General features: G+C 40.1%; 1 protein-coding gene across 1 annotated transcript in view; it reads left to right on the plus strand.

Moving 5' to 3' along the window:
• Window positions 1-14,138, plus strand: part of smarca2 (SWI/SNF related, matrix associated, actin dependent regulator of chromatin, subfamily a, member 2) — a 69,770-nt gene that overhangs the window by 39,508 nt on the left and 16,124 nt on the right. Inside the window, exons 27-29 of the mRNA XM_047380964.1 lie at window positions 213-290; window positions 1,301-1,519; window positions 5,222-5,445. Coding sequence (XP_047236920.1) covers window positions 213-290; window positions 1,301-1,519; window positions 5,222-5,445 — 521 coding nt within the window. The remainder of the gene's footprint in view (window positions 1-212; window positions 291-1,300; window positions 1,520-5,221; window positions 5,446-14,138) is intronic.

Consider the following 14,138-nt stretch of genomic DNA (forward strand, 5'->3'; position numbering starts at 1 on the left):
TTCTCTTTGATGTGCAAATAATTTGTCCTTCGGTCATTTTTTGTGGCGTTATAATACGACTTCAGCTGCGCATTTCTTTCTTCTGAAATCTGAACTTCAAACTTGAGTTTACTCTGTCTGACAGATGCAACTAAAAAAGAGCAATAGTAAATACGTTTTAAATTCTAAATGAGTGAAGAAGACTGTCCTGATAACTTTTTTTTTTGCTTAAGGAGGAAGACGAGGTCCCTGATGATGAAACCCTTAACCAGATGATAGCTCGCAATGAAGATGAATTTGAGCTTTTCATGGTAAGAAAATCACACATTTTCATCAGATTTGAAAGGCATTTACATTTCAGTGCAATGCTGTGGAAATGAAAAGTTAAGATGAAGACTGAAGGTGCATGATCTGTCGCAGCCCATTACTCTAGGAACATTTCATCATTTCTTTATGCCCTTCACAAAGGCATCGGTTTGCTTAAAAGCAACCTGGTTGTTGCAAAGTGGAATTCAGAGCTTCATTAGCAATATTCTTTCTTATTCTGTCTTTTCAAGCTTAAATCCATCTTGTTAGCTTGATTTTTGGTCCATTAAGCCCAAATGTGGATATGCTCAATAGTTATTAAGTGCATTTGTTTGATGTTTATAAGAAGGTAGAAGAAATATGTGTAAATGTGCTGCATTTTAGATGTCATCAAAGAAAAAAATTGAAGGGGGAAATCTGTTTTTAAATTAGGTGAATGTCTTTTTTTTCACACATGAAGCTATGATGCTTTGTCTGCAGTAATAAGAGTATTGTGTATTGTGGATATAGCTGTCCATGTGGGCCACTGGAGAACCAACACCTTAGAAATGGCTTTGTAAGCCTTTCCAGATGGACAAATGTCAGTGAAATAGTTTCTTATCTATTGTTGAAGTTTTTGTTTTTTTTTTTTTTAGATCTGAGCTTGATGTGTTGCTTTCTGAGATCTTAGAGCCTACTTCATGTTGTCAAACAGGTTCAAATTAAGTGATTTCTTGATTCTAAAGACAGAGAAATTGAATTGGCTTTCAAAAATATGTGGATTATCACAGTTAAACATTAGGTAACTTTTTCCCTTGATAAATGAAATCATATCAGAAATGTTGGAGTGAAAAAAACTTGAAGCAGAAGATTTCTATATGTTTTCGCATTACTTGCACCTTCAGGCTTTAGTTTTGTAACTAACGCCAAAAGCTCTCAGATGCGTTTTATGAGCTGTTCTTGCCTGTGTCACAAACGAGTAACCAAGAATTGTCTGTATTTTCTGATGTGTATGACTTTCGTTGTCGTCCTGTAGCGGATGGACATGGACCGTCGTCGAGAGGACGCCAGGAACCCAAAACGTAAGCCTCGTCTGATGGAAGAAGATGAACTGCCCTCCTGGATCATCAAGGATGATGCTGAGGTGGAGAGACTCACCTATGAGGAAGAAGAAGAGAAGATGTTTGGCCGAGGATCACGTTGTCGTCGGGATGTAGACTACAGCGACACCCTGACTGAAAAACAGTGGCTGCGAGTAAGAACTCACCTTTTATTTCTGATGATTTATTACCCCTGTGTCTTCAAGCTGCAGTAGTGTGATGAATTAAATCAAAGCTTTAGACTTTGTTGCTTCAGACTTGCTTTTTAGTATTCAATGCAAGATAGCTGTTAAATTAAATAACTTTTAGCTAAAATGTCAATGTTTATCTTGTGTATTATAAATGGCAATTAATTTAAGTCAACAAGGGTTGTACTGGAATTCTAATTTCCCCTCGGGGATCTATAAAGTATCTTTGAATTGAATTGAAGTGTCAATTTTTAATAAATTTACTGAAGGCTTCTCTATAATTAAGATATATGAAGGAATAATTTAACAATTTAATACATCGTATTTATAGTAAATCAGAACTTTTCTGTTTATTTAAAAACATCTAATATGAATTTTGGATTAATGTTGCTAAAAATGAACATGCCTCTGTATAGATGCCTGTGTTTCAAGGTGTTACTGTATTTGTTAGGTATTTTTTGATGCAAACATCATTTATGATGCAAAACACTGTTTATTACATGTATCTGAAATACATACATATAATTTGTGGGGTTTGGTAGGGGTGCTCCATACCGACCTCTGTGACTCCTCTTCCAATGTAAATACTGAGAGTGCCTTCCTCCATTCTTATGTACATTAACTTTGAAACACATACAGTCATACCCACACTCATAATATACCGGTGTGTGTATGTATGTGTATATACATATATGTATATATATATATATAATACACACACAATGGGTACGGAAATTATTCATGAGGTACACCACCAACCCCTTTTTTCTGTGGGGAGGGTGTGTTGCTGACCTCAACTCAGGACGTTGTGGGTCGGTGGGCAAAGTACTGCAAAGACCTCTTAAATCCCACCGGCACGTCCGGGGACCTTGGGGCAGGCTCTCCAATATCTGGTGCTGAGGTCACCGAGGTGTTTAAAAAGCTCCTCGGTGGTAAGGCCCCGGGGGTGGATGAGATTCACCTGGAGTACCTTAAGGCTCTGGATGTTGTAGGGTTGTGTTGATTAACACGGTTCTGCAGCATCGCGTGGATATCGGGGGCAGTTTCGCTGGATTGGCAGACCGGGGTGGTGGTCCCCCTATTCAAAAAGGGGGACCGTGGAGTGTGTACCAACTATAGGGGAGTCGCACTCTTAAGCCTCCCTGGTAAGGTCTATTCGGAGGTTCTGGAGAGGAGGGTCCATCGGATAGTCGGACCTCGGATTCAGGAAGAGCAGTGTGGTTTTTGTCCTGGCCGTGGAACACTGGACCAGCTCTACACCCTCAGCAGGGTCCTGGAGGGTTCATGGGAGTTCGCCCAACCAGTCTACATGTGCTTTGTGGATTTGGAGAGGGTGTTCGACCGTGTCCCTAGGGGAACCTTGTGGGGTTTACTCCGGGAATATGGGGTACCAGGCCCTTTGATACAGGCTGTTAGGTCCCTGTATGGCCGGTTTCAGAGCTTGGTCCGCATTGCCGGCAGTAAGTCGGACTCGTTTCCGTTGAGGGTTGGACTCCACCAAGGTTTTGCCCTTTGTCACCGAATCTGTTGATGAATTCTGATTCAAGGTGTTGAAGTGATCCGTTTTGGTGGCCGTAGGATTGCGTCTCTGCTTTTTGCAGATGATATGGTCCTATTGGCTTCATCAGCTCGTGATCTACAGCTCTCAGTGGAGCAATTTGCAGCCGAGTGTGAAGCGGCCGGGATGAGAATCAGTGCCTCCAAGTCCGAGGCCATAGTCTTGAGCCAGAAAAGGGTAGGGTGCCTTCTCCGGGTCAGTGGAGAGGTCCTGGCTCGAGTGGAGGAGTTCAAGTATCTTAGGGTCTTGGTCACGAATGGGGAAAAATTGGACCGGAAGATCGACAGACTGATTGGTGCTGCATCAGAAGTGATGCGGGCGTTGTACCGGTCCGTTGTGGTGAAGAGAGAGTTGAGTCAAAAAGCGAAGCTCTCGATTTACCGGTCGATCTACAATCCTACCCTTATTTTTGGGTCATGACCGAAAGAATGAGATCAGGATACAAGCGGCCGAAATGAGTTTCCTCCGCAGGGTGTCTGGGCTCTCCCTTAGAGATAGGGTGAGGAGCACGGTCACCCGGGAGGGGCTCGGAGTAGAGCCGCTGCTCCTCCGCATCGAGAGGAGCCAGATGAGGTGGCTCGGGCATCTGGTTAGGATGCCTCCTGGACGCCTCCCTGGTGAGGTGTTCCGGGCACGTCCCACCAAGAGGAGGCCCAGAGGACGACCCAGGAAACGCTGGAGGGATAAGCAGAAGAGGATGGATGGATGGATATATATATATATATATATATATATATATATATCTGCCTTAAAAAAAACTGTCCTGTCCAGGCGCTTTAATTTGTTTAATTTTTGCAAGAATGGCTGCGACTTCTGCCTCAGAAATGATCACTAAGGAATGATTTTTGGTGTTCCTCACAATGTCCCAATTATAATTCCCCTGACATATAAGATGGGGTGGCTAAACAAACTTAGAATAAACAATGTTTAGGTCATTGGCAAAAAATAAAGATCTATTTGCTGGGACTGCTCTTTTTTCCCCCACTCTGCGCATGATGAAATTTAACCCTTTACAAGCCTCAGCATTTCCAATACATTTCTAAACTGGCTCTCCCCTTTTGTTTGTACGCCATTTTAGTTCTCTTCAAAATTGTCCTCAGCTCATTCCTTTTTTGTCTGACAACTTCAAGATTCCTATGTATAAAAGTAGTTCTCATTTTGTTTTGCTAAAAATAAAAAAATATATGATATTGTTTCTGCTATTTTTAAACAATTCTGCTCTCTTTTTTATTTTGATTGAAGCAACTTGTTGCAAACGTGTTGACTGGGCAATTCTGTGCTGCTGGTTTCACATCTCTGATTAGAATTGCACTTAAACACAGTCTTGTCTGCTGCTGCACTGAGCTTCTGACGGTTAGTTTTTAAGCACTTTGTAACCATTGGATTTCTGCACTTGTACATGTTTGCACAGAGAGGCTATCAATTATTACTTTTACATTATATATTTCTAACTTTTAAACATAATTAGAAGTTTTTCTTTGTGTGATACTGGTGGCAAACAAATAAGCAGTGACACTTTTCTCTGGAGAAACACGTAAAGCTCTGCAAATCAATTTTATTGAGTTGCTCAACGTGTCAGGGAAAACAGAATTAGAACAAAGACACTTTGAGGCCAAGGTGACAGGATGTTGAAACCACTGTAAGCTGTGGTTCAAACAAGGGCTCATTAGAGGAAGAAAAATGTGGGCAGACAAAATGGCTGCCAGATACAGAAAGAAAACAAATGCAATTACAAGGTGACACACAGTACAAGAAGATTTGGTTTTAAAGAGGACATTTATCTTCAGGTCTTATGGTTTAAAGTAAGAACAAGCACCAAATTAACTAACATACAACGGCTCTTTTTAGGTTGATAAAAGCTTTTTTTTTCTTTGGGGCCATCAGTTAAGGCTAAAAACAGAACACTAATAAAACAGTAACACTGATAAACATGTAAATAACAAAAGAAAATCAAATTTAACGTAGCAAAAGTTTAAATCTGCTCACTGAACTGGGAAAGGCCCACACTGGCTGGCTGAGGGACAAAATTACAGCTCTAGCTTTACAGTTGTCATGTTTTAGAGACTGCAACATTAACCCCATCCTCTGTTTTGACATTTGCAAACCTTCAGGCCATCGAAGACGGAAACTTGGAGGAGATGGAGGAGGAAATCCGCCTGAAAAGGCGCAAACGCAAACGACGTCAGGACAAAGACTCGTCGAGCAGAGATGATGGAGGCATGAAGGCCAAGAAGAGGCGAGGGCGGCCACCAGCAGAGAAACTCTCGCCCAATCCGCCCAAACTTACCAAGCAGATGAACACCATCATCGACACAGTAATCAACTACAGAGAGGGGTATGGCTTGATCTGGATCACTCCATGAATGTAAAAGAAACAGACCCCAGAGACATTCAAAGGGCTTTAATGTTATTTAGACCACATTGTAGCCTTGTCAACAAATCCTACGCCCTGTTCAGATCTGATACTAAAATGTCTCCCGAGTCATTTAAACCGAGACCAGCTTTGTATGCTAATAACAAGTAATCATTCGCAGATACATTGATGTTTCAGTAACATCACAGAAACAATTACAGGTCCTTCTCAAAATATTAGCATATTGTGATAAAGTTCATTATTTTCCATAATGTCATGATGGAAATTTAATATTCATATATTTTAGATTCATTGCACACTAACTGAAATATTTCAGGTCTTTTATTGTCTTAATACGGATGATTTTGGCATACAGCTCATGAAAACCCAAAATTCCTATCACAAAATTAGCATATGTCTTCCGACCAATAAAAGAAAAGTGTTTTTACTACAAAAAACGTCAACCTTCAAATAATCATGTACAGTTATGCACTCAATACTTGGTCGGGAATCCTTTTGCAGAAATGACTGCTTCAATGCGGCGTGGCATGGAGGCAATCAGCCTGTGGCACTGCTGAGGTCTTATGGAGGCCCAGGATGCTTCGATAGCGGCCTTTAGCTCATCCAGAGTGTTGGGTCTTGAGTCTCTCAACGTTCTCTTCACAATATCCCACAGATTCTCTATGGGGTTCAGGTCAGGAGAGTTGGCAGGCCAATTGAGCACAGTGATACCATGGTCAGTAAACCATTTACCAGTGGTTTTGGCACTGTGAGCAGGTGCCAGGTCGTGCTGAAAAATGAAATCTTCATCTCCATAAAGCTTTTCAGCAGATGGAAGCATGAAGTGCTCCAAAATCTCCTGATAGCTAGCTGCATTGACCCTGCCCTTGATAAAACACAGTGGACCAACACCAGCAGCTGACACGGCACCCCAGACCATCACTGACTGTGGGTACTTGACACTGGACTTCTGGCATTTTGGCATTTCCTTCTCCCCAGTCTTCCTCCAGACTCTGGCACCTTGATTTCTGAATGACATGCAGAATTTGCTTTCATCCGAAAAAAGTACTTTGGACCACTGAGCAACAGTCCAGTGCTGCTTCTCTGTAGCCCAGGTCAGGCGCTTCTGCCGCTGTTTCTGGTTCAAAAGTGGCTTGACCTGGGGAATGCGGCACCTGTAGCCCATTTCCTGCACTCGCCTGTGCACGGTGGCTCTGGATGTTTCTACTCCAGACTCAGTCCACTGCTTCCGCAGGTCCTCCAAGGTCTGGAATCGGCCCTTCTCCACAATCTTCCTCAGGGTCCGGTCACCTCTTCTCGTTGTGCAGCGTTTTCTGCCACACTTTTTCCTTCCCACAGACTTCCCACTGAGGTGCCTTGATACAGCACTCTGGGAACAGCCTATTCCTTCAGAAATTTCTTTCTGTGTCTTACCCTCTTGCTTGAGGGTGTCAATAGTGGCCTTCTGGACAGCAGTCAGGTCGGCAGTCTTACCCATGATTGGGGTTTTGAGTGATGAACCAGGCTGGGAGTTTTAAAGGCCTCAGGAATCTTTTGCAGGTGTTTAGAGTTAAGTAGTTGATTCAGATGATTAGGTTCATAGCTCGTTTAGAGACCCTTTTAATGATATGCTAATTGTGTGAGATAGGAATTTTGGGTTTTCATGAGCTGTATGCCAAAATCATCCGTATTAAGACAATAAAAGACCTGAAATATTTCAGTTAGTGTGCAATGAATCTAAAATATATGAATGTTAAATTTTCATCATGACATTATGAAAAATAATGAACTTTATCACAATATGCTAATATTTTGAGAAGGACCTGTAGTCACTTGAACTGTTATTCAGACATTAATGTGGTTGAAATTGATCTGAGGCACGTTTTCGTTATTCGTTTTTGTTTTTTTGACAAGAGGCTCTTTATAATCTTAATTATGTAGTCTAATAGATGAGATATTGGAGAGTAAACGGAGAATAATAATGTGGTAGTTTAAAAGATTTAGTGTCGGTGGTGGCCCATATTTATTAGGCTAAGAACACGGCTCAGCATGAATAAAAATTCCACATAGAGAGAGATTAAATGTGCTTCCTAAGTCTTTTTCTAATGTGGGGAGTGCAGTGGGTTCATTTAGCTCCTGAATTAGTATGAATGAATTACATAAAATATACTACTGCATGTACAGTGTCCTGATAGCCACTGATAAAATCTTAACTTCAGACAGGATGTTAGTATTTTTTCTACTGAGGAGAATTCTAAAAAGTTTTATTAAAACTCTTAATAAAAAAAAAAATCAATTGTTTTTAGTTTTCTGAGTTTTTCAGATTATGTTAAGATTAGCTGACAGCTGTTCTGATTTTGGCAACAGCTGTTTGCAGAAGTTTTTTTAATCTTTTTTTATTTTTATTTTGGAGACTTCCAGATATTAATTTTGCTCCTTAATGGGCTTTGCTTTTGGTGCCAGATTAGCTGGGCTGAGTACTTAAGAAACGGCAGATATACTGGGATTTCCACACCAACCATCTCTTGGGTTGACAAAGGCCCTGTTTACTTCACGTTTTCTGCTGAAAATGGAAAAGTGTAGTTTCTACAGTTTGTTTACATGACAACGGTGCGTCTTTTCTCTAAAAATGACACAATATGAGAATGAGTTCCAGAGAGTAATGATTTGAAAACATCCCAGTCTCTGTTGTCGTGTAGACAGGAAAAATTGAATCTTTCTTACGAGGAATCCCTGGCTCATCAGTAGCAAATAATGTACACTTGCACAACAATAACGGCTGCCGACCAGTTTAAAACCCACAGAAGATGAAGATGTCAACAATAACGATGGCATGCTGCAGAGTACTTATTTGTGCTGCTGACTCCAGTTCCCTAACAAGGTGCTCATTTTCTCCCTCGGTTTGTAAGCAGGAAGTTTTTGCGCATGGCGGGGGAATTACACCATTTTTGTCATCAGAGATTGTAATTACAACATTGTCATGTAGATGTGTTAACAGAAACAGGGAAAGAAATCAGATTTTCATTGGATCGTCATGTAAACAGGGACAGAGAATGGCCAAATAAGATAAAATAACCAATGAGATGCAGTTGTGGATGAAAATACTTTCTTGATGTCAGGCAAGATAACACTTGTTAGTGTTGTTGATAAAGGTATGTAGCTTGGATTAAGTCGAACAAGTAATAGAGCAACATGTTTCTTAACAGTGCAAACAAAGATCTGGTCCACACAAAGTATTTAGCAACACCCATGTTCAATTTCTTTGTTTCTGATTATTTTATATCATAGTTTCTTTTAACTAGAGTCAACAGGGTAGGTTGTTACGGGTCCTGACTAGTTTCTTATGTTAAAATGCATAGATTGTGTAAAGTCTTCTTTAACGTCACTCATTTTTGTATTAGCCATAGTTACTGAACTGAGGAATAATGGGGTGGTGGGGGCAGCATTTCATTGTTTTATAGTTGTAGTGGTTTCGTAACCAATTTTGTTTTATTTTTAGGGTCTAGAGTGCTTTATTTTTCACATTTATTTTAAGTGAGTTGACAGGAAATAGGGTGGAGAGAGAGGTACGGCCTGCAATAAACTTAAACGGGCTGGGACTCGAACCTGGGGACTAAGGCCTCCTACATGGGTCGCACGCTTTATCCCTGTCCGCCCGCCGCCATGCCCCAGTAACCCAACTTTTCGGGCACGAAAACAAGCTGGCTGCCGCTGGACATTTCGCAGGCAGAGCTGTAATAGCAGTTTTTGCAAGTAGGTAATACTCTGCTGTGAAAAAGCATTTGTCCTCTTTCAGATTTTTGTTACTGCGGCTTTGTCACACTTAAATGTTCCAGATCATCAAGGATGTTTTACTATCTGACAAAGATAATCTGAGTAAATCTCAGGAAATTTTCAGTTGATGCTTCATTTATTAAGGGAAAACTTTTGTCAGAGCCAACTTAGCCCTATGAGAAAAAATAGTGGCCCCATAATCCCATTAACTGGTTGTACCACCCTTGGTGACAACAACTGCTGTCAAGCAATTGATGATAAGAGTCTCTCTCATTGCTGTGAACGAATTTTTGCCCATTCTTTATAGAACTGTTTTAGCACTACCAATGCCAAGAATGCTGAAGTTTCAGGGCATGAAGTGATGGTCGGATGTTCCTCCCTCAAGATTTTCTAGTAGGGAGTAGAATTCGTGGTTTCATCAATACCACGAAGCTGTCCAGGTTCTGAAGACGTTCCACACCATCAAACTACAACCACCATGTTTGACTGTAGGCAGATGTTCATTTTCTGAAATGGTGTTATAGTTTTCCACGAGTACACCCTCCAAAAAGTTCCACTTTTGTCATGTTCGCCTACAGAATATTTGTTCAAACGTTTTCCAAAAAATCAAGATGGTATATGTCAAATGTAAGTCTTTTTGTTTTGCAGTGGTTTTGGTCTTGGAACTCCCCCTGTTTATCACTCAGTCCCTATCTTATTTAATCATGAACATTGACCTTACCTGAGCCAAGTCAGGCCTGTTGAGGCCTGAAGTGCTTTAGATGTTGTTATGGTTTTTTTTTCTGTGACCTTCTGGATGAAATGTAGAAATGCTCTTGGAGTAACTTTGGTAAGCTGGCCTTTCCTAAGAAGGTTCACCACTGTTCCATGTTTTCTTCATTTGTGATTCTCTGGATTCCCAAAGCCATAGAAATGACTTTTCCCCTTGCAGACTAATAAATGTCAAAGACTTTGTTTCTTGTCAGCCTTAATTGTGCAGGTAAGGAGCTGCAGGGAAGTGCAGCCAACAGACCTTACATTTGTCTGTCTGCAGCGATCCTACATGACATACTATGCTAACTTGAAAAAATTAAAACTGCTCAGAAAACTAAGCATCTTAAAAATGGTTTTTGTTTTGTTTCAAACATAGACAAAAAGGCAAAGAAATGCATTATTCTTTTTAAGTGTTTTGTACATCTAAAAGATTGAATTTTCTAATCATTTATTTTCCTAAATCTAAGCAGGAGTTTTCTTTGAAGATGTTTCAGTTCAGCCCTCCACTGTATTACTGGTGGGGCTGCTTATAACCTAGAAAGGCTACTTAGGTCTCATTCAAACAGCAGGAGAGAAACCAGGCAGCAAGAGATGATTCTTCAGACCTCTTTTGGTGTCTGAGCTAATAAACAAGTTATTTCACGTTTAGGTCCTCCCATAATTCTGATTGTAGAGTTAATTGGTGCCTCTCTTATAAATAAACCTAATCTTGTTCTACAGATTGTGGTCATCAGTCCTCACATGAACCTGTTCTTGTGATAATATTCAGATTAAAACTTTTTGGTGAAAAGCTGTTCTCTATCTGGGTACCTTTGATGTCTCTATAGTGGACAGTGAAAAATGACCAGACATGAAGTCACATCTTGGTAACTCTAGTGTTCAGCCCAACGCTGCAGTGAGCATTAGTGTGGTGTCTGTTCTGTTCGGTCGGAATTCATCTCTCTGTCATGGAACAACATTTTCATTTGTGCTTCAGTTGCTAAAATATGTTTCTGCCAATTGCTGTGCTAAAGATTTATTTAGGAATGTGATTCTGGCTTTCCAGAAGTCTATTTTCTTCCTCTGTCTGTTGTACTTGGAGTATATCCATCATCATCCTTCTGGCACTTCTCTCGCTTCAGCAAACGATTTTTCATTTTTACTCTGGGTTCCTCTTTTAAGATGCTGTTTCCTCATAAAACAACCTCCAAACTGTGTGAAACTGGTTTGATATTTTGCTAAAATGTCAGTTAATTTCTAGGAATATCAAAAACTCTTATCTTGTCACTGTATCCAAGCAACAAGGCTTCTTTTCATCACTTCACCCTTCACACCTACACAAGACTGGTCTGGGATCAGTTTGTTTTCCAGATCTTATATCAACAGCCGTAAATAAACAAACCAAGCAGCTCAAAGACTTAGAGGTTTCTAGGAATTGCAGTGATTTATAGCACCATCACTCTGTGCGGCAAACATCTAAAGATTTCTACAGACTCTACATCACAGGTGCTTGAAAGATTATATCAGGCTGTTGAGTTGGGTGATATCCATTACTTGATAGTTGGGGCCTCTCAGAGTACATGGCGGGTTGCAGCACTACAGTATTCTAAGACATACAGGATGTCATTTAAAGCATATTATATATTTTTAACCCTACTTGTTAAGATTAAGGATGCAATAAACACTTTTGTTGCTATCTCAGCAGAAAACAGTGTTATTTAGGGGTGCACTGATTGCGGTTTTCTGGCTGATCGCCGATCACCGATCTTTAAAAAGCTTGACCTGCCAATTCCAATTTTGGTCAATGCCAATTTTTTATATAATTGACACTCAGGTCACAATACCCCTTCAATGTTCCAATCTTATTTTATTGAAAAACATTGAACAATACCCATGAAATAATACAAACTTGTTTTAACTGTACATGGTGCTCTCAAATATAAAGTTTAGAGCATTGCAGTTCCTTTAGTCTTTCATTTCTCATATTTTAAAAACAAACAAAACTTGCACATGTTAGACAGGTAGATAAAATCAGTAGATAATATCGGTTTCACACGTAAATATCGTACTCGTCGTCTTCCGCTTATCCGGGACCGGGTCGCGGGGGCAGCAGACTCAACAGAGACGCCCAGACGTCCTTCTCTCTATCTATCTATCTCTAATATCAGTCGATCAAAATCATCCAAAATTAAGGAAATCAGGGCCGATTGATCGGTGCACCTAATGTGAATGAATAGTTGACCTGTAGAAGAAGCTTTATAGCTTCATTTAAGTTAGTGGCTAGCATTGGCGTAGCATCTATCTCTGTATTTTGATATGACTTGTTAATAATTTGGCTGACGACATATTTCAGTTTGGTTCCAGGTAATTGTTCGTGGACCAACTTTCAGAAAAAAAGCTGTTCTCCTGTTTCATAAATGTAGCACTGTGCTTTGAATGTAAAATTGTATGTGTCGGCTACCATTTAAATTTGATCATTAGAAGAGTTCCTGGTTTTTTGGATCAAATTTAGAGAAACGACCCAGAGGGCTAAAAGCCACTTGTGGATCCAGAGCCACAGGTTGCAGACCCCTGAGCTAGACAATATTCTATGGACTGACGGGGCAAGAGGGGAACTTTTTGGAAGGTGTCTGACCCGTTAAATCTGGCATTAGACATAAGGCAGCATATCATGCTAACTGTCGAACATGGTGATGGCAGTTTGATGATTTGGGGCTGCTTTAGGACCTAAATATGGTATTAATGGAACCATGAAGTCTTCTCTCTAACAGGAAATGTAGAAAGTCCAGACATAAACCTGATTAAGATGCTGTGGCACAGAGAAAACAATTCCACAATGAAGAGTGGGCCAAAACTCCTCCACAGCTATGTAAGAGACCCATTTCCAGTGTTGTCAGTTGTTGCCGCCAAGGGCGGCACAGCCAGCTGGATAGCCATCCTTGTATGATATTAAAAAAGGAAAAACAGAAGAAATCATTAAGGAAAAGATGCTTTTTTTTTATGATAGACCTACAGTGTAGGAACATAGGGGTGTTACTTTAAATACAGAACACTCCAGAACCGCTGCAGGCATTTCAACCAACATCCAAACCCAGCAGAAGTGAGTTCATTCCACTAATCAGAGGCATGCAACAGATTGTCATTAGGAAAATGAATACCATTGCTGTTCAAACCCTCCTACACTATTATTTTGTGACTGTTAATTAGCAACATCATCTAGTAGTTTTTCAAAGCATCCAGGACAAACATGCCTGAGTGGAAATGGTGTCCTTAAATGAATAAATTGGTCTTTTTTTTCTCATTTTGATATCGTCTGCGCTGCTGGAGTTGTGATCAAAGTTAAAAACCCATCCATTTTTTAAGATCATGTGAAAAATTTGGAAAAGCGAAAGTTAAATTCAGCTTCTGTAAACACGACAACAGGAAGTCTCTTGGCAGAATACGCCAGTGAAGCGGTCATGTTAATACTTTGAAGCAGATGGTTTCGTTTTGGAGCTGCTCGTGTTGTTGGCACTGAAAACATGTGGGAGAAAATGTTTCTGACATGAGCAATGAAGTGTGTCTGTTTACAAGATGAATGTAAAAAAAAAGAAGGAAACTCAGGCTCTTACATCTGCTGACTAAAGTCTGTTCCCCCTTTTTATTTCAGAACTCTGGGGAAATTAGCTTTGGAGAAACTTTATGTAGTAAACAACCTTGGTAATCTTTGCGTGTAGCTGGCCACAAAATATTCATTGATTACTACGCTGTTTGGCTACTTTTTACAGCCTTAATTTTTTTACTTTGATATTATTCCTTGCATATTAAAGTTTAGCATCATAACGTAGATGTCTGCAAGAAGAACATAAGAGCTGATTAAAAATTTAAGGTGCAAACTACAAATATGGGCTCCCATTTTCCTTTTAAATTTATGTCAATTTATATTACAAGGCCTGTTCTTATAAGTTTGCATCTCTCCTCCATATCCCGGTGGTTGTTCTTTATTCTAGGTTAAATAGAATAGAATAGAAATGTCCTTTATTGTCCCTCTGTGGGGAAACTCAGGCGTTCGAGCAGTGAAAAGACGGGTTCACACAAATGTAAAAATATACAAACAAAAACTAGGAAATAAGAGACTGTACACTAAGGGCAAATTTACAACATAGGTAAAACTACTGTACAGATATTTG

This window comes from Girardinichthys multiradiatus, chromosome 12, assembly GCF_021462225.1.
Source record: "Girardinichthys multiradiatus isolate DD_20200921_A chromosome 12, DD_fGirMul_XY1, whole genome shotgun sequence".
Lineage (NCBI taxonomy): Eukaryota > Metazoa > Chordata > Actinopteri > Cyprinodontiformes > Goodeidae > Girardinichthys > Girardinichthys multiradiatus.